Source organism: Aedes albopictus, chromosome 2, assembly GCF_035046485.1.
Source record: "Aedes albopictus strain Foshan chromosome 2, AalbF5, whole genome shotgun sequence".
Lineage (NCBI taxonomy): Eukaryota > Metazoa > Arthropoda > Insecta > Diptera > Culicidae > Aedes > Aedes albopictus.
In genome coordinates this window covers 360,582,126-360,609,431 of record NC_085137.1, presented here as the reverse complement: position 1 = coordinate 360,609,431, position 27,306 = coordinate 360,582,126, and the positions used below count along the sequence as shown (strand labels likewise).

The window sequence follows — 27,306 nt, the reverse complement described above, 5'->3', positions numbered from 1 at the left end:
ACTAATTTAATAACATGTTTTGTTAGATTCAATAACAACTTAATAACAATGAATTTTGCAGTGAATATGAAAACTTGTTATTGATGTGTTTTAGTTCATCACATATTTGTACATTTTTAATGGTAGAATAGTAACAAAACTTGATCTTGTACCGACTTTTCAAACCCTCTAAGCAGAATACCCTCTTCGAATGAGTGTAATCAGTTTCGTACCTTTTAACATAGGGCGGAATCAAAAGGTACGAAACTGATTACACTCTTTCGAACAAAATTTGGTCTACAGCAAAATAAATTATTGAAATGTTATTTATGGGATGAATCTCAATAATTTGATCATAAAAAAATAAGGTTGCCCAACAAAACATGTTATAAAAAGCAATACTTTCATAGGTTAATAATAACAAATAATGATATAAAAACAAGCAATGTGATTCTGTTGTTATGTATTAGACATTCTCCTCTGCTCGGGTTACTCTTGCCATTGATTTCATTCGTTCTTATCAATATAATTCACGGACAATCAGGCTAACTCTCTAATTCGATCACTCTTCCATTAATAGGCTTACTCACTCACTAACTCACTCTCTAACCCATTTACTCACTCACTAATTAAATTATTAACATACTACATCACTAACCAACTCACATATTCATTCATTAACAGGTTTACTCACTCACTAATTCACCAACTCGCTAACTCAATCTCTTATTCGTTACCAACTAACTACAGTATTCCCCAATTCACTAGCTTACTACATCACTTTCTCACTAACTCACTACATCATTTACTAACAGGCTCACCCACTCACTAACTTACCAGCTCACTCACTCATAAGTACATCACTCTCTAATACACTCATTCATTATTTCACTAACTCACGAGCTATCCGAGCAAAGTCTAACAACAAAATTACAGCAAATCGAAAACACGATTTGTATTCAGCAACAAATTGACATCACATTTTGATATCAATTTATTTTTACTTAATTTGATTACAAATTTTGTTTGTGGTTTGCTGTCATTTTAAATATTTACTATTAGAATAGTTTTCAATCTTTTACTTAACTATGTAAAGTAATTCTAGGGAAATATCATTAGTGCAATTACGTTATTGTATTTATGATTTGATATCAACCAAGAAACTCTACATTTAACGATTTTTCATTTCTCTTACGCTGATAACAAAAACAATTTGCTATCATCGATAGCAGGAACTGTTTTCAATTTGCTGTTACAGGAACATTTTTCTGCTCTCATTTTTGATGTTTTAATCGTTATAACGACTGTAACCGTTTTCGCGACTGTTCTCGGACTTCGTGTAATTTAGAATCACACGCGGCGTTTAGGAAATGAATGACACTTTATTAGAATAAAGACTAGAACATTCGGATTCCGTTTATTAATTTGTTATTCTATTTAATTATCACACGGAACCTAGTGTCCGCAACAGCGTTGTTCTCCGCGCGCGGTTTGATTACTACTGTTCTCAACAAACTGCGTTTGTACTACGATGGTTCTAAATGGTGTAAAGAGAGTGAGTGCCTAATGCGATCTAAAGAGATTGAGCTGGTAATGATAATTGGTTTGAACCATAGAGGATAGCTGACCACAGATAGATTTTGCTGCGACATACCGGCCGCCTTGAAATATCGATTTCAAATTCCCTACTCTACATCTCTATACTCGTAATGCTTATATTCTAACGATACATTATTCGACACTGAGGAACAGTAGTTCTGTACTGACACTGACTGCTGCTGCTGCTGTTGATATTGCTGGTTTGACTTCAGATGGCTGCGACTTGTTGAACGACGACTTCTGGGAGCATCACTTACGATCCGTCCGATCGGAGTAATGTTGTACGCTGGGGAAACTTCGGAATACATCTGGGACCGAACCGAGGTGACCTTCCTGACGAAGGCCTTGCACAAGATGCGACTGAGCCCTGTTCCACGATGATGCTTGAGCAAACGGATGGCTGGATGACAGATACGAGATGTCCATGACGATCCGAGGGTCTCCTGACCCGGTGGCATTGCCCTATAATATGAACGGGTGTTTTTACAACTATATAACCCAAACTGAAAGAAACTTGCCTGGCGCGGAGGCCTCCTGGCCTCCGCGAGCGCCCTCGGCGCCGGTGACGACGACTCTCGTCGTAGGAATGGTTGATCGTAGAACTTCGTCGAGGCTGTTGTGCGGCAGCGAGGACTTCAACTTGGAGGAAGTCACCGATTTGAGTTGGCCAAACCCATCGGTGATCCGAATTGTTACGTTGAGAAGGGTGGTACCATGGATCCCCTTCATTGGATAGGCTGCACACACTGGACAACTTCTTCAACTACGATGACAAATGGCATTGCAACAGTAAATTGCATTTGGGCACATTGATTGGACAGGACATTTGGACTAGCTGACACGGTTGTGCCAGACCTCACAGGACGATACTGAAGTAATGCTGAACTGGACAGGACATCATGGACGGACAGAATACATGCTTGACTACTGAACAGGACTGGACACTGGTTGGAACGGCTCATGGATCCCAAATTGGTTTGACAGTAAGCGCCGAAGCGCAGAAGCAATAGAATCAATGATCTTCAGTAGTGGAATCAGTTTGATTGTCCCGGATGGGAAGGACACATATCTTGGATATTGCTCTCCGGAACAGGCCATCCTGTGTTTTAACCGTTACCACGCGGATGTTTCCATCGGTACCCGCGTGGACCTGTACTATTCGCCCCAACTTCCATTTCAGTGGGGGAAGATTATCTTCCCTTACAACAACCATTGTACCGACAGAGATATTGTTTCGCCGACGTGGCCACTTCGTTCGGTTGTTGAGGTCGGACAAGTATTGCCTTGACCATACCTTCCACATGTGCTGCACGTAGTCTTGCATTTCCTGCCACAGTGAAAGGCGGGTTTTCGGAAGATGGCTGAGGTCTGGTTCGGGAACAGCGGTTAGTGGTCTCTGAATGAGGAAATGACCTGGGGTCAATGCCTCGAAATCCATTGGATCACTGCTAACGGGTGTTAGCGGACGGGAATTCAGGATCGCTTCTATTTGCACGATTGCTGTATGCATGGCGTCGTGCGGCAGAATCTTCGACCCGACGGTGCGCTTGAAATGGCCTTTGAACGATTTGACCGCGGCCTCCCAGAGGCCGCCGAAGTTGGGCGATCTTGCCGGAATGAATCGGAATTCAATTTCGTCTTCTTCTGCGCTTTCTGCAACTGACTCCTGGAATTGTTGGTTGCGAAACAATCGGTGCAATTCGCTGAGCTCACTGTTGTGACCGGACGTGTACAACGTTTTCACCAAAGCCATAATGTTTGCGTCTTCTCTTAATAAGGTTCGTTCAAAGACTGAAATGCTTCTTTAAAAGAATGACAATTGCTCTAAAAGCAAGGACTACTATGTTAATTATTTTCCACAATGTATCCAGATCTGTACCAGATCTGATTGCTCTATCCTTCTCAACATTACTTCCCTCTCCTACTCTCATTGATCTGTATATGTTACAAATGAATTATTTTTGTCGTAACTTGATTTATTACGGTACATAATTTGCATTGTACAAATGTTTGATTTACGCTTCATATTCCTTTTGAACATTTTTAAATGTTTTTCCTGATATTTACACAACAATCATGCTATTGATTAACTAGGTATACGATTAATTGTCTTTTTTATCTTTCCAATTGTACAAATTCTCAGATTGAAAAAAGAAATCTCATTGCTCAACTTACTTCAAATCAATGCATTTTTTTAGTGTCTATTTTTTTAAATACCATGCTCTACATTTGATAATATGACTTTCGAAGGACCGCCAATTACAGAATAAAACTAAATTAATACTTTACGAAATGACATGGCACATATTTATCTAACATTTTTTTTTTTCTTGAAAACTAATAAAATCAACTAAAAGTAAGTGATACTTTGTATTCATGCAAAGAACCATTAAGTTTTGTTTAATAATAATATACGGATCTACATCTAGAATGTTGAAAATTCGAACATACAATGTGAGAATCAACACCAGCAGAAAATCTTTCGTTAATCATTCAATTCCCAACGCCGATTCTTTCGTTAAGGACTTTTTAAAATTGGTATTGATATCTCCAACTGAAGATGAAAATTTCACTCTTTGGAAATCTCCTATCTGTCTCACTATTTCCTCTACTTTAATGCACATCAAACGCTCTCAACAAGATCGCTGGTTTCGTGACACGCCTGATGAAGCGTCTGAGCCACTCGCAGGTCCGTGGTATCTTCATCAAGCTGCAGGAGGAGGAACGTGAACGCAGAGATAACTACGTACCGGAGGTGTCCGCTCTGGAGCAGGACATCATCGAAGTGAATCCGAAGTCCAAGGAGATGTTGAAGCAGCTGGACTTCAACAACATCGTTGTCCAGGTGACCAACCCGTCGGCGCAGGGCTACAGCCGTCGCAACTAAGTCTGCTGCATGGACCAATCAAGTCTCGTCTATTTGTTTGTTTCAATGGAGCAAATTTCAATAAACTAAAAGATCCATCATATTCTGAATTTGGCATATTGACTTTAATGAAAGTAATCTACACTCTATGAGAGATGTATTTTAGTTTGTTACGTTTTTCTCAAAAAATCAGTCACTTCATTATTTTGACAACTCCATCAGTGATCATTCTATCACTATCAGAGTGTAGTCCATTAGGATCTTGCCTTCTCTATCAGAGTACAGTAAGATTTCTGTGGTACTCCGCCTTCTCTATCGGAGTCCACGGAACCTCTGCCTTCTCTATCAGGGTCCAATCTTATCCTTCTGGTACTCCGCCTTCTCTATCGGAGTCCAGTCTCAAGGGATCTCTGCCTTCTCTATCAGAGTCCCGAAGGATTTCTGTGGTACTCCGCCTTCTCTGTCGGAATCCACGGGACCACTGCCTTCTCTATCAGGGTCCAATCTTATTCTTCTGGTACTCCGCCTTCTCTATCGGAGCCCAGACTAACAACTGTCTCTCTATCATACCACAGCACTTCTAACCGATGAATTGCCGCACTCTACACAAAATTTTGAAATTTCATACCATTTCCAGTCGAAGCTTGAAAATTCGTGTTTCTTCTAATTCGCTTCATTAGTCCGTCAAAAGATTTACTCCCGCTTGTGGAAGACTCGACTACGCCAATGTTGTGACCGGACGTGTACAACGTTTTCACCAAAGCCATAATGTTTGCGTCTTCTCTTAATAAGGTTCGTTCAAAGACTGAAATGCTTCTTTAAAAGAATGACAATTGCTCTAAAAGCAAGGACTACTATGTTAATTATTTTCCACAATGTATCCAGATCTGTACCAGATCTGATTGCTCTATCCTTCTCAACACTCACGTCTTGCTCCGACAAAATTGAGAGCATTGTCACACATTACCAGGACGGGTTTACCTCGACGTGCGACGAAACGTTTGAACGCAGCAATAAAGGCAGCACTGGTCAGATCTCCAACCAGTTCAAGGTGAACTGCCTTAGTCACCAAGCACACGAAGACAGCGAGAAAATATTTCCGTGGAGCTGCGCGTCGGTTGGAGTTGGCAACGAAGAATGGCCCGCAATAGTCCACACCAACCTTCACGAATGGCGGTGCTGGCGATACACGTTCTGACGGTAGGTTTGCCATGAGCTGATCTAACACCTTCGGCTTGTTACGGAAACAGGATACACATTCGTGGATAATCGTGTTTGCTAGTCGACGGATTTGAGTGGGCCAGTACTTCTCTCGTACACTGCTGGTTAGCAGCTGTTGACCCGCCGCGTGAAACAGCCTCAAGTGGTAGTCTACTACGATCAGTTTGCTCAGGGGATGCCGGTAACAGAGAATCGCTGGATGCTTACGAGTTGATGACACAGGTGCTTCTGAAAGTCTACCACCGACACGCAGTACACCTTCGACGAGTATTGGCCAGAGTTTGTGGATTGGAGATGACGGTTTCACTTGATTTCCGCGCTGTAGTGCAGAAATCTCTTCTGGAAACGATTCGTTCTGGGCCAGACGTACCAGCGACAGCATGGCTTCTTGGTGTTCGATGTGGTTGATGTTTCCGCTGCGTACTTCTTCTGGGCGTCGACAATTGTGGATGAAACGGCGAATCCATGCAACTCTTCGCACCAATACGAACAAAGACGAATGTAGACCGAATAACTCGCTGTTTGGCTTGGACTGAGCTGGGATTGCAACTGCGCTTCGCTCTTCCAGTAATGTTCGATCGAAATCCTCTTCGGGGCTTGCCACCGGCCAAGTGCTGCGGTCTCGACGCAGCCATGCCGGACCTTCAAGCCAAATTGTGTGATACAGTAGTTGAGCCGGGGTCATACCTCGAGAAATGACATCCGCCGGATTTTCCGCACCAGCTACGTGATTCCAAACGAAACCCTTGGTGATGTGCTGAATCTCGGAAACACGATTGGCTACGAAAATCTGCCATCTCGAGGGCAAAGAGGATAGCCAATGCACAACGATTGTCGAATCGGTCCAGAAGCTTGCGTTATGGGGAATACGAATGCTGGCCTTGACCTTCTCATACAGATGACAAAGTAGCAATGCGGACGAAAGCTCAAGACGAGGGGTTGACAGTCTCTTCTTGTTCCGTTTGAGGTCCTCCAACGGCGCAACACGGGATTTGGCAATGAGCAAGCGTACTTCTACTGAAGAATCCATCAGCGTGCAACGTGTGTAGATGCACGCACCGTAGGCCTTGTCCGATGCATCACAAAACCCATGCAATTCCATTGAAACTGCTTTGGCCTTGTATCCAATCCAGCGTGGAATCGAAAAGGAGGACAGGGCGGTCAGGTTCAACCTGTATTCTTGCCAAAATTGTTGCATCGCTTCAGGTAATGGATCATCCCAGCCGCAATTGTGTTTCCATAGTTCTTGTAGAAAGATTTTTGCGATAACGACTACAGGACCGATCAAGCCTAGTGGGTCAAATAACCGAGCCGCTTCAGCGAGAACTATACGTTTGGTTGGAACAACATCGTTATTCCACTGTGGTGAATCGTACCGGAAGCTGTCTGATTGTGGCTCCCATTGCAAGCCTAGTGTCTTCACTGGAGAGGACGAAGAATCTAGCTCTAGCAATGCTCGGCTATCCAACAGTTCTTGTGGGAGTTGTGCCAGCAGCTCCTTGCTATTGGAGTTCCATTTTCGTAGGTTGAATCCTCCGGATGCAGTGAGTTCCACCATTTCTTCCGCCAACTGCTTCGCTTCCTCTATGGTGTTCGCTCCGGTCAACATGTCGTCGACATAAAAATCTTCTCGTAGTACCTTCGCAGCACGTGGAAACTTGGATGCTTCTTCATCTGCTAGTCGCTGAAGGCACTTCGTCGCCAGATACGGAGCTGCAGCTGTGCCGTAAGTGACGGTAGTCAGCTCATACGTTCTCAGGGGCTCATCGGGTGAGCTTCGATAAACAATTCGCTGGAGAGACCGGTCGCCATGCTGGACTAGTATCATGCGATACATTTTTTCTATGTCCGCTACAATTGCCACACAAAACAGCCGAAACCGGAGAGTGATGGAGATCAAGTCTTCTTGGATTACGGGGCCGACCATTAGTGCATCATTGAGCGAAACTCCACTGCTGGTTTTGCAAGACGCATCGAACACCACGCGCAGTTTGGTTGTGGTGCTGTCTAGTTTGAATACTGCATGATGAGGAAGGGGAGACTTCGTTGCCTTGTGATGCCAAAACTGGAACTTCCACCATGTGTCCAAGCTGTTCATATTCCCGGATGAACTCTGCATACGCTGCCTTCAGTTCTGGATTCTGTTGAAATCTTCTCTCCAAGCCGAGAAACCTTCTGGTTGCAATGCCTTCTGATTCTCCGAGCTGAGCAACGATGTAATCTCTCTTGGGAAGAGTGACGACGAATCTACCACTTTCATCGCGAACGGTTGTTTGGTCGTAGTATGCTTCACATGCGGTTTCTTCCACAGACTGAGTGCAATGGGTGTGGCAGGTTTCCAGTTCCCAAAACTTTGATAGCTGTTCTTGTAGGTTCGCAAGTGTGCAGGAATATGCTGACGTTTGCTGCACTGATAACGAATGATCGATTGCTCGACCAGACACTATCCATCCGAAAACTGTGTTCTGCAGCGTAGGGCCTCCATCCACAATTTTCTCCCGACCGTCGGTGAGCAGATCCAGATAATGTTCTGCTCCAATGATTAGATCTATACGACCTGGCTCGTGGAACTGCGGATCGGCGAATGTGATGTTGCTCGGGAAATTCCAGTTGACGACGTTAATCTTCCGTGCTGGTAAGGTTGTAGTCAGTTCGGGTAAGACGTAGAAAGTCATCTCCTCGTGGAATGGTGACAAATCCGAAATTCGAGGGAGGACTGTCGCTTTCACCGACTTCCGTGCTATGGTTACAGAACCACCGATGCCTTGAACCGACATATGTTCAGCCGAACTTTGTAGGTTCAGTTTGCTAGAGAACTGTGTTGCCATAAAGCAAAACTGCGAACACGAATCTAGCAACGCGCGGGCTAGTCGCGAATTGCCGTAACTGTCCTGTACGCAGACAAGAGCAGTTGATAATAGAATATCTTGCGTAGAAAACTATGTGTTTGTCGGCAGGGCTACAGTGTTCTGATTGGTAATTGATTGATGTGAGGTGGATGGTTGTGCGGTGGATTGCGAGTGTGATGCGGAAGGTGTGCGTGTGGGTTGCTGTGTAGTGTGAGCTTGTGCAGGTTGGTGCTGGTTTGGTAACTGTGTCTGTGGTTGCTGCTGATTGACTGCTGAGGGTCTAGGTTGCCCTTGTGGGACGGAGGATCTGTTCCGATGTTCGCTTGATGGCTGCTGTTCCGGGTGCAGCAGGGAATGATGCTTCTGCTGGCAATGGTGGCATGCTCCTCTACTGCATACACGCGCCTGATGTCCAGGATATAGGCAGTTCAGGCAAAGCCGACTTCTTCGTACTGCTTCGCTGCGCTCGGGAACCTTCAGTTTCAGAAACTTCAGACATCGGAAAGCAGAATGGAATCCTTCTCCACAAAATGGGCACTTGAACGCTGGTTGAACAACAGAGTTGGTAACGGAGAACTTTGCCTTCTTCTCAGGGACAACGATAGCTTTAGCTGGAGCCACAGACTGCAACACGGAGCACTGATCTCTTAGGAAATGCATGAGGTCCTTGTACTTGGGCACTTCCTTTGAGTTATGGTGTGTTTCCCAATTTCGAAGCGTGGTGGAATCTAGACGAGAGCACACCATGTAGACAAGAATGGTGCTCCAGTTGTTTGTGTCTTCTCCAACTTTATCCAACATGAGAAGATGTTTATCAAAATCGCTGATTAGACGACTGAGGAACTCGTATCCTTCTCTGCGTATGGGCTCAATCGAAAACAAGGCATCAAGATGGGCTTTAACAATCAATTTCTTGTTTTCATATCGCTTCTCCAGCATCGTCCAGGCAACCACATAGTTGACGTCTGACATTTCCACGGAATTGATCTCCTGAAGAGCTTCTCCACTGAGCGATGACCGTAGATACGTGAATTTGTCCATTTCCGGTAGCTGTGGGTTATTATGGATCAAACTCCGAAAAGTATCGCGAAAGGTCACCCAGTCCTTGAGAAGTCCTCCGAAGGTTGGTAGACGGATTTCCGGAAGCTTGACACGAGACAGACCAGTTGAAGTACCTTGAGCCGTTAGCTGCTGCAGGTTGGGCTGAGTTGAAGGTTGTTCCGATAATCGGCTCATCAATGCAGCTTTCAAACGACAATAATTGTTCTCGACATCCAGCACGACCTTCTCATTCTCTGCTTCCTTCTGCTTGAGCCTAGCCTACGATGTTTCACTGAGTGTTTTCTCCATTTCACTTTCTTCATCCTCTTCTACATCTTCTGTAATCAGTTCAATTTGTCTTCGAACACGGTGAAATTCGCTGAAAGCAGCCTCAAGACGTTCCAAACGAATTTCAACTTCAACACTATGCACACTAGAGTCAAAATTATCGAGAAAACATTCCACTGCTTCAAAAGTTTTTAAACTATTTCGTTCTTGTTTGACTAGATTTCGTAGTTCATTTGCCATTTTTGCACTTTAATCACTGATAGTTCACAGAAATTCAGTTGTTGATCACACAAATTCACTCACTGCAAATCACTCCCACTGTGCACCCGAAACGCGAATTATCAACTCGACGTCCCACACGACCCGCGGTATTGACAGAGATTGGGGGAAGGGCAAGAACCATTGACAGCAGCGAGGGGATCCAACCGAGCAGAATACCAGAACCAGAAATGCAGCGATTTGAAAGACCAACCATAGAGATGGTAGACACAGAGGCTCACCTACACCCACAATTTCCATAAGGAGATAGAAACACCTTCATGCGATCCTAGGCATCATTTATTGGTCGCAATCAATTTCAATTTGCACCAGTGACTCGCATGCATAGAGTCCACCATCAATCATTACCATGCACCTAGTACTTCCCCGTTTTCAGCACGCTGCTGCTATCATCTCTGCGCCGCCGTCGTCGTCGTTGGGCTGATTCTCCACAGCTTCACCACGTTGATCAGCAAACCGGGAACAATACAGCATCCAAAATGATATCACCACACTGTCGAGGTCGATGTTCGGAAGATCGAGTTCACTGAACCCAAGCGGAGGGTTTCTTCGCACAACTGTGCTTTTGTTAGCTATGGCACTGTCACTTTTGGTCACTTGAGAGTCCCCGAAATCCGGCTCGAAGGACCATTTAATGTAACCGTTTTCGCGACTGTTCTCGGACTTCGGGTAATTTAGAATCACACGCGGCGTTTAGGAAATGAATGACACTTTATTAGAATAAAGACTAGAACATTCGGATTCCGTTTATTAATTTGTTATTCTATTTAATTATCACACGGAACCTAGTGTCCGCAACAGCGTTGTTCTCCGCGCGCGGTTTGATTACTACTGTTCTCAACAAACTGCGTTTGTACTACGAAGGTTCTAAATGGTGTAAAGAGAGTGAGTGCCTAATGCGATCTAAAGAGATTGAGCTGGTAATGATAATTGGTTTGAACCATAGAGGATAGCTGACCACAGATAGATTTTGCTGCGACAACGACCAAAACGACAACAGCCTGAGTTATCAAAATTTGCAACATCACAACATCAAAATAAGTTTTCAATTTGCTATCAGACTTTGCTCGGGTAATTCACTCATTCACTCTTTACTTATCAACTCACAACGCTCACGAAGTCACTACAGCCATCATTTTCTCATTAGCAGTCTTTAAGGACAGACTTGTTAGAATCCCGAAATGGCCACCACAATGGCCGAATTTGGCACCTACTCACGATTTCGAGGGCACAAGTCTTTTTATAAACAAAACCTGTGCACCTGAGCTTTTTATTTTAAGCTAATTACAAGTGAGCAAAAACAGAATAATGAAATACATTGTTGTTTGAAGCTTGCTTCTTTATATTGGTACGTCTGAAGTTTCGATGTAATGTTGAAGCGGGATTTTAAGACGTTTGTCCTTAACTCGCTAACGGGCTCAATCACTAACCCACTCACTCATATACTTACTAACAGTTTCGGACATGCAGGTTCCCCCTCATGTCCAGAATGCGCATACTGTGACGAGAACGCGGAGCATGCGCTCTTTGAATACCCATGCTGTGTGGAGCAAAGGTTGAGTATGCAGGAGGTATGCGGTAGAGATATCACTCCGGACAACATTGTTGAAAGGATGTACCGGGTATACCTGGGCGGACAAGTGGGATTCCGTTACTTCCAAGGTCTCCCGAATCATACTTGAACTACAGACAAAATGGCGGGCCGACCAACAGCAAGTTTAGTTGTCCAAGCCCCCCTTTTTCCAGCCAGGATCTTCAGTCCAACGGGTAGTCTATACTAGTGATGACCCAAGCTTCCAGGGAAGATAGGACAACTTTAGCCAATAGCTGGTAGAAGGTCGTCAACGCCGGAAGGATACGGTGGGCAGGGCGTTCTTTTACATGAATGGCGGACAACAACCCTGCAAAGTTGGTGTTCGCTACTGATTCGGTTAGCACAAAAAGGCGTGTAGCGCAGAGGGCAGTATGGGCGTTGGAGCGTGATTTGACGAACATTGGGCGAGAACGAAGATGGAGAGCGGCAGCCGTAAATCGATTATTGTGGCCTACTATGGCTCATCTTAAATTGTATGATTTTGAACTAATTAATAATTGATTAATACCTACTTCCCATCTCGGTTGAAACCCACTGTTTCTAGTACGTGAAGTCATTATTCAAACCATTTCAAAAACATCACGAGCAAATCCCACCCCAGAGCATCGAACTTTCTGTGCCGCTTTCTGTGCAAGCTAAGAAACTACGAGCGCACCAGCTAGAGACTTGACTAGGTAAGCTACACGTGAGCAATAATAAATAATTTTACAGCCGACAGCTTCTCATTCGTGTGCGATTTGCTACAGCATTAAAAAGTTGATCCCAGCAATGAAAAGAACGAAAAGATCGGAGAAATGTGAAGAAAAAACTCCTATTGCTATGCGGTACGGGATGTGCGCTGGAAAGTGTAAAAACGCCGGTCGTTATGATTAACAGGATCGGCAATGTTTTTATTACAACCCTTTTGTGTACTTTCCACGCTAATAAAGATCCCATGGTTTAGAACGGTTCTTTGTATCACCTGTCCTTCAACCAACAAGGGATACCTAAGGCACAAAAAATGTACACAATGCAGTATCACTGTGCGACGGGTGGAAAAAAATCACACACCTAACTTTCTGAAGGGTCGTTGTTGGGATAAAAAAGTGCTTTCAATGGGTAGGTGTCGCTGAAGTACGTCTTTGAAAGGGGTATCCTTTCGGTCATAAATTCCATCAAGAGGGGAGTCTAGTTAGTGCATACAATTTATGGCACGCGATAAGGTACTAGCACTGGACTGGAAAAATGATTCGAAACCGGTTAAGGGTAGTTGGTTTAGGAAGCAATCAATCAAAGAGAAATTAATTTAAATCCGGTGAACCTTTTTTATTGAACCTGCCTGTTTTAGAAATATTACATTCGTAATGTAACACTACTGATTTGGAAAATGGAGACGCATGGTTGGTTTTACAGCATAGCGGTGTGCATCACGAAATAAGGGAGTTTTCCTGTACTACAATATTTCTAAATGCAAATGTTTTGAACATATAGACAGTACAGTCATGGAATTCTTATAAATCATTGCGTTTAGATATGCCTGAAACCCACGACCCCTTTAATCACGGTGTACAACATTCAGAAGGTGACGTCAACATCAAAGGCAAAGGCTCAACATCGAGCAGCTGCGTAACGTAGAAGTGGCTCAAGACTACGCGCAGCAGTTAGCATTGGCCCTACCAGCTACACTTGAAGATGGCTGGAGGGACATCCGATCCGGCATAGGTAGCACCTCGGCTACAGCACTAGGCTTCCTGACTCCGAATCACAGAAACGACTGATACGACGGCGAATGTGAACAGTTGAAAAACGAGAAGAATGCAGCATGGTCGAGAATGCTGCAACACCGTACGAGAGCGAATGAGGCACGTTACAGCCAGGCGCGGAACAGGCAGAACTCAGTCTTCCGGATGAAGAAGCGCCAGCAGGAAGAACGAGATCGCGAAGCGATGGAAGAGCTGTACCGCACTAAGAACACACGAAAGTTCTACGAGAAGCTGAACCGCTCGCGCAGGGGCTTCGTGCCACAAGCCGACATGTGCCGAGATAATCACGGGAATATTCTCACGAGCGAGCGTGAGGTGGTCGAGAGGCGGCAGCATTACGATGAGAACCTCAATGGCGACGTTGCAAGTACCGAAGGTGGCGTGGTAACAGATCTAGGAGTATGTGCACAGGACGAAAGATTTCCGGTCCCTGACCTCAAAGAGATTGAAGAGGAGCTTGGCCGGTTGAAAAACAAGCCGCTGGAGCAGATCAACTTCCAAGCGAGCTTCTCAAATACGGTGGAGAAGCACTGGTGAGAGCACTACACTGGGTCATTACCAAGATTTGGGAGGAGGAAGTATTACCGGAAAAATGGATGGAAGGTATCGTGTGTCCCATCTATAAAAAGGGCGACAAGTTGGATTGCGGGAACTGCCGCGCGATCACACTACTGAGCTGAGTATCTTGTAACTCTCTCAAATTTTATGCCGCCGTCTATCACCGATTGCAAGAGAGTTCGTGGGGCAATATCAGGCTGGATTTATAGGTGAACGCGCTTTAACGGACCAGATGTTCGCCATCCGCCAGGTGTTGCAGAAATGCCGCGAATACAACGTGCCCACACATCACTTGTTCATCGATTTCAAATTGGTAACTGATACGATTGATCAAGGCGACGATGGATCGAGTGATGTGCGTATTTCGAGTATCAGGGACACTCTCGAGTCCCTTCGAATCTCGCAGAGGGTTACGGCAAGGTGATGGTCTTTCGTGCTTGCTGTTCAACATTGCTTTAGAGGGTGTAATAAGGAGAGCGTGGATAAACACGAGTGGAACAATTTTCACGAAGTCCGTTCAGCTGCTTGGTTTCGCTGACGATACTGATATTAAAGCTCGCAAATTTGAGATGATGGCGGAGACGTACATCCGACTAAAGAGTGCCAGGCGAATCGGATTAGTCACTTATGTGTCGAAGACAAAGTACATGATTGCAAAGGGCTCCAGGGAGGAATCACCACGCCCGCCACTGGTGACCGCCGACAACGATACAAGCAGAGAAATTCAGAGGCACATTGTGGCAAGAAATTGTGCTTACTTTGGACTCCGCAGAACTCTACGATCGAATAAAGTGATCCGTAACATGAAGTTAACTATCTACAAAACGCTGATTAGACCGGTCCTCTATGGGCACGAAACATGGACCCTACGTGCAGCGGACCAACGCACCCTTGAAGTTTTCGAATGAAAGGTGTTGCGTACCATCTACGGCGGAGTGCAGATGGAAGACGGGATTTGGAGAAGGCGAACCACGAGCTGCATCAGCTGCTGAGAAAACCAACCATCGTCCATACCGCGAAAATCGGGAGGCTACAATGGGCGGGTCACGTCATCAGGATGTTGAATAGCAACCCAACCAAAATGGTTCTCGAGAGTCATCCGACCGGTACAAGAAGACGTGGAGCGCAGCGAGCTAGGTGGGTAGACCAAGTGGAGGACGATCTGCGGACCCTACGCAGAGTGCGGAACTGGAGACAATCAGCCATGGACCGAGTGGAATGGAGACGGCTACTATGTACAGCAGAGGCCACCCCGGCCTTAGCCTGATCGGTAAGGTAAGTAACAATGTAAATTGCCAGGAAGCAAAACAAAAGGAGTTCCCAAGAATAACTAAAGAAGGAAGGGACAAAATGGCGAAGGTCATAAAGAAGCAATAGGGAATCTAGAGGAGGAAGAAGGTGGCGTGAAGTTTAAACGGTTTTATGGGGCTTCAGGGCCATAGAAGGCTTTGGGTTGAAGGTTTTCGGATTTTATGGGGTTTCAGAGGGTAACAAGGGTTTTCAAAGACGTTTCAGGGGGATGGGAGAAGCAGTAAGGATTCTGAGGGTTTCAAAATTTCTGGAGGTTTTAAAGGCATTTGGGGGCATTAAGGGGCGTTGCCGAGATTTTTAAAAGCGATTCAAAAGATTTCTGAAATTTTTAAGGAGGCTTTAGGGAGTAGCAAAAGGACCGAGTGTCATTAAATCGAATGGAAATAAAAGCAAATGCACATTAGGCGTAATGACCAACAAGCCATCGTTGTCACATAGATTGAACTTTCAAGCGTTTATATTGCTAGCAACATCAGAGATTTTTCCATCTTTAAAAACAGACTGTTCTATTCAGTAACGTTGTTGTTTGGCGAACGAATTGCTAAATGTTTCATCATTTACCTTCTTTTTATCAAAAGCTGTTCATGTGTTGCGCAGTTTGCGGCGAACTAATTGATAACTTTATAGAATATTTGACCTTCTTTCGATAATAGGCTGTTCTTTCAAGTTACACTGTTGAAAATTTTGGCTGACGATCAAACTGGTAACTTCATCTGAGTGAGTTTTTTTTTGGTAGCTAGGGTGCTGGCCCTACTTTTTTTATCCTTCTTCAAATCAAGAGCTGTTCTTTCGAATTGCACTGTTACATATGTTATTTATTGGCGGTCTCACTGCTCACTCCGTAGGAGATTTGTTCTTCTTCTTTAAATAGGCTATTCTTGCAAATAGCACTTGCTGGTGAAGAAACTGAAGATTGTTCCTTCTTTAAGGAAAGGTTGTTTATTTATAAGTTGCAGTGCTGCAGTGTTGTTTGGTAGCCCAGCAACTAACTATTTTCTCTAAGATATTTCCTGTGTCTTTCAAGGCCTATTATCCAATTACTGTAACATCTATTCAGCTCAACGATTATTCGACCTAATGGATTGGGAGGGTTCGACTGAATGGGATAGTTATGCTACGTAACCGGTTAAGCAGTCTCTTGATGAAATCAAACGATGTTATTTGACTTTGCCCAAAGTTTCGACCACTTTTTTGGTCTTCTTCAGGGGTTCTGGAAGGTTTATTATACAGTATCGGACAATAAAAATGCACCAAAGCCATTTTCCCATACAAACTTGTCAACTTTGGATTGCCATATCTCAGTTATGTCTCAACCGATTGCTTTCATTTTTCTGTGACGAACTACAAAACATTTCAATTTTCAAAAACTTTTGAAAAAGTTCAGTAATAACTATTGATACAAAAGTTACAGATGGGTTGAGGGGCACCAAGACAAAAAAAATGTGTAGCCTAAAATGCTGAAATCAGATAGCTATGGTGTCTTCAGCAAATTTATTGGTCATCACACAAGAAACATATTTGCCGAAGATACCATAGTGATTTAACTTCAGCATTTTTGACTACATAATTTTTTGTCTTGGTGCATTTTTATTGTCAAAATTCAACCTATCTGTAACTTTTGTATCAATAGTAATCACTGAACTTTTTCAATAGTTTTTGAAAATTGAAATGTTTTGTAGTTCGTCACAGAAAAATGAAAACAATCGGTTGAGACATAACTGAGATATGGCAATCCAAAGTTGACTAGTTTGTATGGGAAAACGGCTTTGGTGCATTTTTATTGTCCGATCAGGGTATGAAAAACGGATCACGCCGAAAAACAAACGCTTTGTCCTAAGCGGTGCATGTTGGTAACAAAGACGCTCCGCAACAAACGCATGTCAAGCGATGAGAGCAATAAAACAAACATCGCTTGCCGTGCGTGTGCCGATATTTCGGTTTTTCTGCTGAAATTTTCGAGCCACATCATCGAATTCATGAGCATTTGGACGAATTAAGACTCTTGCCATCCTCAGAGTCGAGTTTCAGTTGTAAAACAAAGCGAAAATCACGATGTGAATAAAACGAGACAAATATTCCTACCGTTTTTGTTGTGAACAAACTCGGGAGCGATTTTGTCATTATCTGCTAACGAAAAAACAAAGCGTTGTTGCCGTGCCTTCTTTGTTGCCTATTTTTCGCCTGCGGTGCCATATTCTGCGTACACTGTGTCCGATACTGTATAGTTTTTGTACTTTGGAAATTAATAAATCTAACTTACAATCGGTATTATCGTTCTTCGTCAAATTTTCTACATTGAACTGTCGAGGTCTGATTAATTATTTTGTACATCGAGCTAAAACAAACATACATGCAAACATTATTCTCTTGGTCAAAGTATAAAAATTGGTTTGGACGTTACGTGGTGAATTAGTGATTCTCGTAGCTAATTTCTAATTTTTCGTCACTAATTTTTCCACTTATTTTAGGCACTATCTAACTTTCTGTTTTGCAACTGTGAAATTGAAAATGGTGGGTTTGGTCTCTCTCTTAACGTCTATGAAGCTTTTCTCCAATAGTGTGAAGGATGGCTTCGTACGTTGTGCTTAAGTCACAAACGTCGGTGCGAAGATATTCACAGTGTTGGGTGTATTTGTGATGTGGCACATCTCTAAAAAGGGGAGATTGTGTGTTTTATCACTTCTGTCAATTACTTGTGTGTTGTCTAAGTCGAATCTATGGTTGTGGTCAATACAATGTTCGAATAATGCTGTTTTCTCTCTTAATGCTATCATTTCTGTGTCTGTGCTTGTATGTCCTGATTCTAATAGGTGTTCTAATTTGTTGATGTGCGTCTTATGTCCATACAGTCTTGTTTTGAGTTTGTTTTGAGTCATTCCTACATACGATTGGGGGCAATCTTTGCATTGAATTCTGTATATGATATTACTCTGCTCTTTTTTGTTTACAGGATCTTTTACCCTAGTGTGGAAACTCTTTACCGTTGAGTATTGTCTGCATGTGATCGTGATATCAGCATAGTCGTGAGCCAGTATGTTTATGATCCGTTCTGACAGACCGTGAACGTATGGAATGGAGCGGTACGATTTTTGTTGTTGCTCATCGATGTTAGAGATGTCTTCAATCTGGTGGTGATCGGACGCGATTTGCAGTTAAGCGCTGTTGAATTCCTCTACTTCGTTTGGTTCGATGCTGGATGCTGGATTGCCTGGCCTAATGTTTATTCAGCCTAATATCCTTCGGCCTAATGACCCAGCATCATAATTCTATATCTGAACCTGCTTCTTAGCCTCCACACTTTCACCATTATTGATTCAAAGCATTATATATCAAAATGTTGCTATTTGTAAACCAGGTGACAATGTAACCCTCAGGCCAAGTAACACTCCTTAGTGCTAACTTTACTAGCCTTCTATGTTTTCATACATCTAGCTAGCTTATACTTGTATAATTAGATATAAGAATGGTTTCCAGGTTTTTCCATCTTTCAAACATATGCTGTTATTTTTAATAGGAAACTTTTACTTCTTTTGATAAAAGGCTGCTCTTTCATAAATGTTATGTATTTTTTTTTTGTATAAGAACTGCCAAATTTATATTGTTAGTGAATTTCCCTTCTTTCATAAACAGGCTGTTCTTTCAATGTTTACTATTACAAAAATTGAAATATTGATATAAATCATTTGATTTTTTACTTGCTGATTAATTTTGAATCTTATCATGATTTTGTTTCACGGTCAATTGATTTTTTCTCTTTCATTAACGTTTTTCCGCGAAACGGTACATTCCGCCAAATGGTTTTCGGTGAAACGGTGCATTCCGCGAAATGGTACATTCCGCCATATGTCATTCCGCCGAAATGTTACACCGCGAAAAAGAATTCCGCGAATCTCAACAATCTCGCCATTCATGGAACGATTCGATCGATTCAAACCAGCACTATTCTACGTCTGTTAGGGGGCATCCATACAGTACATCACGCTTAGAGGGGGAGGGGGGTCGAAAATTCTAATTTTTAGCGTGGCGTACTAAATGAATGCCCCCTTACATCCGTTTCTCTACATTGCACGACAAATTTTCATAAGGTATTGTTATGGCGACCCAATGGCGACCATACTTTACAGTTATGGCTAAAAAAATCATGACGAATTTGATTAATTCGTTAGTTAATTTCGATTAATAATCAAACCAAACCATTCTGAAAGAAAACCGCTATCTTAAGCAATGTTCTCTTTAAATGTTGTATATTAGCCAACTTATAGAGAATAGAAGAGGAAGTAAAAACAATAAATAAAAAGGGTAGAAGCAGGAATAGAGAATAACGACAAAGTTATGGAGACGCAGGGTAGATGGCATGCAAGGAATATTAATAAATAGCCATGTGAATAATTTCGATGGAAACGAACTTGTTTCATTTCGTGGTGAAAAATATCTCGAATCGAACACGACAGTTTTGAACGCAAATTAAGAAAAAAAAATGAACTCGACAAAATCTCGGACTGTTCAGGAAATCGAATTGACACACCTGCAAGGCCTTGTTTTATAGTTCCGCTTTATTGATCTGAGTGCTGAGAAGAGTAAACCAAAAATGTAAACATTATTAGCCATACTAAATGCCAATTTACAGTGCAACCTGCAATCGCTTTGACTGAAATTGAGCTATTCCGCTTGTTTTCAGTTGAATCGATACAATGCAATTGGTGAGATAAATCCCATCAAGTCTACCTACTCAATCGAACCGCATTGTAAATACCCTAGGTAAATACCTATCGCTTGCCCTTTCACACGCGTGAGAACCAATACGGGTCAACCCATCAAAGCACTCTACGACTCTACGCCACGCGACGCGAGTGCCCCGATTTCGTTCGATCACCGAAAGTGACACACTTTAAACGCAGGCTGTAAATAAATCAAAGTCTATCACGACGGACGGACGCGACGGTCACATCTGTTCACATCGAAGTGCTCTACCTTTAACTGCTGTTGTATTTCCAATCCAAAAATGGTGACATGTGGGCCCACGTGAGCCCCACCACTAATGGAATCTCTGACGGAAATCATTGTTGCACTGGTAAGTAAGCTTACGAGGAAAAACACGCATCAGGCCAAGCCGGGAACGAAAGCCCTCAATTTCCAACGAATCCCAACAATTTATGTGCCGGCTTTGGTACCGCCGTTTTTTTGCGATTATTCTTCCTTTTCTTCTTGCTTCTCGGTGTCGATAGATAAAAAACTCACTCGATGCTAACTGTACCTCGGTGGCGATTCGTATTTGCTTGGAACTGTTTTGGATTCAGATACTGGATAACGGCGATGGAATCAGCCGAGAGGATCTCCAGAGCATTGGCAAATGGTGAGTAGACCGGTTCACTTTTGGGCACTGAATTAATTTCCAGACATCGCGAAATAATAATGACGATATCACTATATGCATTTATTGCAAGGGGGGTGACACTAGTTTTGCCAAGCCAAAATATCCCCAAAAGAGCCGAAAAAAAAAAACGAAAAGAACCGATAAACTTGCAAAAGTTCAAATAAAATGAAATTAGGTATGTTTTGAGCAAGTTTCTTATTGTAGTTTAACAGTTTTCTCAAGGCCGATGCCAATATTTAAAAATATTGAAGGGTCAACAATTAGATAAACTCAAACCAAGCAGGAGATGAAAATATTAAAATGTACGTTCGATATTTTTGAACAAAAAACACAGTGATCTGACTCTTGTGAAAAATATCATTAGTGAACTGGTCTAACGGTTCCAGCTATCTGTCAATTATTCCAAACATTCCATGAAATAAATTAAAATGTATCACTCCTCGTGCGGATTCTCTCTCCCCTCCGAACAGTTGCCTGCTGAACATTGACCACCACGATCGGAAAAAGCCATCCAAGCAATTCGCCCGCCTCACCGGAGAGTCCCTGCTGACTGTCATCGCTCAGTGCGAGGAGGTGCTGATTGAATCGGTCGACAGCAGAACAAACCACGCTAAATCCCACTCGCGCCTATTCAAACAACAAACGGCCATCAACAACAGTACGCCACGGCCTAACGGCACCAACAACGGTTCCCAGCGGAATTTCGACTCGGTATCGCAGTACCATTACACCCGCAAGTCCCGAGGCACCACCGTCACGCTGAAAAACGTTTTCTACAAGGACCCGGAACGACAGCGGAATCATTCCATCAAGGAGGATTACCGAGTGTTGCTGGTCACATTGCGCACGCTGGCTTTGATTCACTTCGACCGGTCGTTCACGGTGCAGGATTTGGCCCACTCGGAAGTGGTATTCAAGAGCAAAAGGTAGGTGTTATATTTAGCGACTCCCTGCTGCACTTTGATTGTGCAGAAGGTTTGCTTATAATTAATGTTGCATCTATGATTTCATCAATCAAATCGCATACAAATTTCAACCTTCGTCGTGGCATTAGGGTCATTATGACCATAAACGCGATTTCAAGCATTGCTGTGCACATGGATGTCAAAGCATTTTCAACAGTGTAATTTTCCACATGGCTTGGTTAGCCAAAGCTAAATCGAGAAATTGACATTAATATCTCTTTTGTTAATAGGCCTATTCAGTTGGCAGGTCCGTGTATGCCACTCTTTACTGCCAAACAAAGCCGCAAACGCCAGTGGCGCTTACGTCAACTATGCGAATATGCGTAGGAATGCCCTTCAAATAATAACTATAGAAGTGCTCTAAGGGGCGATTTCTTCACCCTAGCTTAAGCGTTAAGCCAGGTTTAACTGTATGGGTAAGCCTGGCTTACCGGTTAAGCCGAGGTGAAGAAATTGGCCCTAAGAACACTAAGTTGAAGAAAGGCAGATCAAGTTCCAATGCGAACGTCCAGTCATAAAGAAGAAGAAGGAGATTCGTAATGAAACTTCTAGACTTTATTTTGTACAAACGCACGAAGCATTAAAAAAATCTTTTTTTCAAAGGTGAAACCAAAATGGCGCCACAAAAAAAAGTTACGAACTGGGTCATTATGACCCAGAAATTCAAACTCTATAGAATGATGATTTTTTCACCAATTCAAATAGCCAATGTCTTATTTGAAAGATAATTTCATCAAGAATGTGTTGATATGTTGAAATAGTGGTTCCGGGAACATTGGCCACCGGGAATCTGCTACACAGGACACCATGTCGGACATGTGGGATAGCACTACAGTTTGCCAGTAGTTGTGGAATATCTCGCGTTCTGAACCATTTAGTAGGCTACTGTCTTCGGCAAAGTAGCTCAGAAGACTAAGAGCTTTCACATGGAAAATAATTTAGTTCGATTATCACTCACTACGTGGCGCTAGTGCTCTTAGGAGCTTTCAGTTCAGTCTGAGCGTCGTATATCTCGTGTTCTGGACTTAGAGGGATACTGTCTTCGACAGAGTTGCTCAGAAGAGTAGGAGCTTTCGCATAGGAAACAGTTTAGTTCGAGAATCACTCACTGCATGGCGCTAGGGTTCTTAGGAGCTTAAAGTTCGGACTAAACGTTGTATATCTCTGGACCACTTAGAAGGATACTGTCTTCGCAAAGTTGCTCAGAAGACTAAGGGTCGATTTCTTCACCCTGGCTTAGGCGTTAAACCGGGTTTAACTAGATGGGTAAGCCTGGCTTACGGGTTAAGCCGAGGTGAAGAAATCGGCTTTCGTGATATGATGCAACATACCAAGACGCTTTCAGTTAAATCTTGCTGAGCTGAAAGGTTCAATAGTTTTTTTGCCTAATATGCTGAGTTACAGCAAAACGTTGATGGTGATCAGTAGATTTTACTGAACAAATCAGCAAACCTTGATAAATCCTAACAATTATTTTGCTAAAACCTTCAACTCGGCAAATTTCAGCATAAAATAATTAGGGTGTATTGATTTTAGAAGCTGAAAGTTTTATATAATCGTTGTATATCCATATGTTACTATGGTTGTAAAAGCTTCCTATTAAAAAGGAGTTTCTTCATTAAAAGTTTATTTCAAAATTCGCAAAGTGGCACTTGTGTTCCTTAGAGCTGTCATCTTGTATCTTCTGTCATGTATCTTCTAGTTTATTCGGAAATTTCATTTTTTTTTTTCAGTAATATCTTTGGTTTTCTGTGCAGCAATTTCTTAAGGAATTTCTTTGAAGATCGGTTCTAAAATTACTCTGAATGCTCCTTCGGCAATTTCTTTGGCATTTTCTAAACCTTTCTACATTTTGGAAATTTCTCGACAAATCTTTTGGAAACTGCCTCAGCTGTTGTGTCGATAATTGAACTCGCAATTTCTTTGATGAATGTTAAATATTTTTTTTGAGCACCGTTAGAAATTTCTTTAAAAAAATCTGTGGCAATTAAGTTTTTCAAAAAGCAATTTCCAAATACGTCAGTTATTCCTACCTGACGGCACCCTGAAGAAATAACCATCGCATATTTTGGTATTGTTGACCGCTGACCGCGGTTGTGCTCAGCCGTAAAAGCTAAAGTAACGCCACTGAAGCCTCTCTCTACTCCACGATGCGAGCTCAATGCTAGTGTTATTGGAGTTCAGCTCATGAAGATGATTGAGAACAATCACAATCTTTTAGAATCATCGAACGCTTCTTGTTGACCGATTCAACCACTGTTCTGTGATATGTGGGAATCCTCGTAAATACAGAATACGTGACGCTAAGAGTTTCCGAAATACTTTCTAAAAGCCACGTAAGCGAATAGTATTGGATTGCTAAGCAAAATTCGATGATACATATTCTAAATTGTTTATCAAATGTGCAATAGTATGGGACACGCTTGTATGGAAAAAATAAATCCTCGCTCCAGTCGACTTTTTAAATCCCATTTGGGTCCCATATGAACTGTACAAAATTTCAGCGCAATCGGTGAAACTATAATTTAGCGCAAGCGGTTCAAAGTTTACATAGGATTTACTATGGGGAAAGTTAAACTTTCAGATAAAAAATCCCGGAGGTCACCTTTTGTCTCTTTAATTCAAATCGATCAACGCTTCTTGTAGAATAATCATTTATGAAACTTTCCTTCGAAGACCGCAAAACAATTGGATGCTTGTGGAAAAAGTTATTGATTTATTACCGATTAGAGATCCAACGAACGGCTTTTTGTTTTGTTTTATCAGCAGCACTGCTGCTGCCGTTGTTGCATGGGATGGCGGGAGGCATCACCACCCCCAGAAACAGCAACAGCCAAGGCAGCAGCTACAGTGCTGCTTATAAAACAAAACAAATAGCCGTTCGTTGGATCTCTAATCGGTAATAAATCAATAACTTTTTTCAGAAGCATCCAATTGTTTTGCGGTCTTCGAAGGAAAGTTTCATAAATGATTTTTCTACAAGAAACGTTGATCGATTTGAATTATGGAGACAAGGGGCGACCTCTGGGATTTTTTTATCCGAAATTGTAACTTTTCGCATAGTAAATCCTATGCAAACTTTGAACCGCTTGCGCTAAATTATAGTTTCACCGATTGCGCTGAAACTTTGCACAGGTCACAGGACCTAAATGGAATCAAAAAAGTCGACTGGAGCGAGAATTTGATGTGTGTCCCATACTAATGTGCAATCTATATATATAAAAATGCAGTAGTATACGTGAGACCGCACATAACTTGCGTACGGAAGGTCCAATTTTGGTCGTCTTCGTTTTGTTCTATTTCTATTAGTTTTCACCCAAGGTTTATGAGGCAAAAAACATGGAAGATTGAGAGTTTTGGAAAATTGTTCTTCCATACATTTCGACCGGAGACTTGGTCTTGGCTAGAAATTTGAAACGTCAAAAAACGCAGTAGGCAAGACAAAGTTTGCCGGGTACAGCTAGTTTGGTATAAAATATTTGATTTTCAACGGGTTTGAATTGCTGTTCGTTTTCAGATTTAGTCGCTGGGTAACTCTTGCTAAGACCGTCCCACTATTTACACCACGTCTTCAAAAATGTTTGAGGTGGCGATTTTCTTAGGGTGTGAACCATTTCGCTTGTTCGTTTAACTTTAAGTTAAAATTTGACACTTGGATAGTTATTTGCCATCGAAAAGTTAAAAAATAACCACGACGGTGGCCCATTTGAAATTTGACAGAGGAGTAGTTATTTGGAACAAAATACAGTACGCAGCCAAATCATTGCGAACAAAAAATAACTATCGAACTGTCAAGACTAACCCTGCTCGCGAGTAGGGTTATTTTCAAAATAACTATCGAAAAGTCAAATTTTAACTAAAAGTTAAACGAACAAGGGAAATGGTTCACAGCCTTATAGTCCTCCCCAAAAAAGAAAGAAAAATGCATATGGTTAATCAAATTAATGGACCCCTCGTTAGTTAGAGCCACAAACATTTTTTCGATTTTAATCAATTGTTAGCTCATTTAAACAATCATTCAACAATACAATCATCATTAACAATCAAACAACAATACAATCATTAACAAGGCCAATAAGATGCTTGGGTTCATAAAACGTTTTAGTTACAATTTCCACGACCCATACACAATAAAAACATTATTGTTTAGAGCAAATTGAGTCAACAGTTTACGAACCACCCTAGCAGCAGTCACGAGCGCAAACATGTATCGACTTCGATCGCAGTACCGAGCGAGAAATGATCATCATCATCGTCGCCGTCGTCGTCGTCGCCGTGTACCGCACTCTCTGTCGGCAGTCATCGAGCATCATCGTCTTCGAGCTAGCTATCGTTTGTGTGTATACGAAACCGGTAAATAAGCAAATACATATGTAAAATCTCTCTCGCTTTATGTATATAGTTCCATGTATAAATTTGTGGCCACAAAAAGAAATACATGATCAGTTTAGTGTAGTTCGTCGAGCAATTAACTGCGTTTTATTGTCCGTTGTCACCGAAAGAAGTCTTTCGTCGGTCGTGAAGTGAAATTGCCTCTGCAGAGCGATAAACTGCCTAATTGGCTTATTCGTAGAAATTGTGTTTCGAGCCTTGCACATTGTGACGAATTGGGAAACATTATTCCGAATTGTGAATTTGTGTCGATCCTTTGAACATTGTGACGAATTTGAACTTTGTGACGAACTTTGGACTGAGTGACGAACTGTAAAAGAAACTCTAGCGAACACGATCGAGTGTCCTAGAGATTTCTAGAAGAATCAGTGTCGACAGGGCTGGTAGCGATCAGGTGGCAAAATAATAGTGACTTTAGTGACCAAAATTATCAAAAAAGTGACCAAATAGTGACTGAAAAGTGACCTCAAAGTTGTTGGAAACTTGAAATTATATGCTGAACATTCAATGAATTAACAAATTCCCTAGGAAATCAATGGATCATGTTTAGCTAAATTCCAGAGTTTGTGCTCTGACAAGACGACAAGAAAATCTTGGTATAATTCTCGGTGAAATAAATGTGAAGATTGAATTGTGAAGAATACTGAAGATATTCTTACTTCACTCCTGAAACAATGTAGCCAAAAATGTTTTGGAGGAACTTCTGGAATTGATTGAATCTTTAAATTCCTGTTAACATTTATATATTCCTGGTAAAAACATCTTGATCGATATCTCCAAGGCCCAGATGAAAAACTGATCTAATTTTTGAGAATTTTTTTACAGAATTGGAGCAAATTTTGCGAAAGAAACTTTGACAGATTTCTTGTTGAACCTCATCATTGCATAGGATGATATTTTGGTTTGAATAATCACCAAGAAAAACTCAGAGATGAGCAAAAAATTCTTGAAGAAACGCTTAAATAAACGTTTTGAGTAAACTTTTATTTATTCCAAATAATACTTTTGAAATAACTCCACCAAATTTTGTTTCACTAGATAGAACAATAAAATAACACGTGCATGGAGATTTTCATCAGAAGCTCTCAAATAAACTCCATCATAAACTATTCCGGATTTTAACAAAAAGTTACTGAACAAATGACGCCACAACTATCTCCAGTGTCATCCGAAATTCATCTCGCATTTGTAACTCTAGAATTAATTTTGAAAAAGCCTCCGATAATTCAAGATGAATCAATTCAGGGG

The 27,306-nt window shown here is 42.1% G+C and overlaps 3 protein-coding genes across 8 annotated transcripts in view; 2 read left to right on the top strand and 1 right to left on the bottom strand.

Moving 5' to 3' along the window:
• Window positions 1-27,306, bottom strand: part of LOC109403764 (protein furry) — a 460,946-nt gene that overhangs the window by 179,362 nt on the left and 254,278 nt on the right. The gene's annotated exons all lie outside the window — the stretch shown is intronic.
• Window positions 4,208-4,497, top strand: LOC134288856 (small ribosomal subunit protein eS17-like; the record flags this gene model as incomplete). The annotated part of the gene is made up of 1 exon (XM_062854764.1): window positions 4,208-4,497. A coding segment is annotated over one exon (258 nt), but the record flags the coding sequence as incomplete, so codon positions are not given.
• Window positions 19,642-27,306, top strand: part of LOC109416938 (uncharacterized) — a 37,948-nt gene continuing 30,283 nt past the window's right edge. Inside the window, exons 1-3 of one of the 2 annotated variants that reach the window (XM_062852870.1) lie at window positions 19,642-20,398; window positions 20,553-20,680; window positions 21,172-21,627. In XM_062852870.1, the coding sequence (XP_062708854.1) occupies window positions 20,366-20,398; window positions 20,553-20,680; window positions 21,172-21,627 (617 nt within the window). In that variant the 5' untranslated portion in view covers window positions 19,642-20,365. The remainder of the gene's footprint in view (window positions 20,399-20,552; window positions 20,681-21,171; window positions 21,628-27,306) is intronic. The other variant, XM_062852869.1, reaches the window with a different exon arrangement.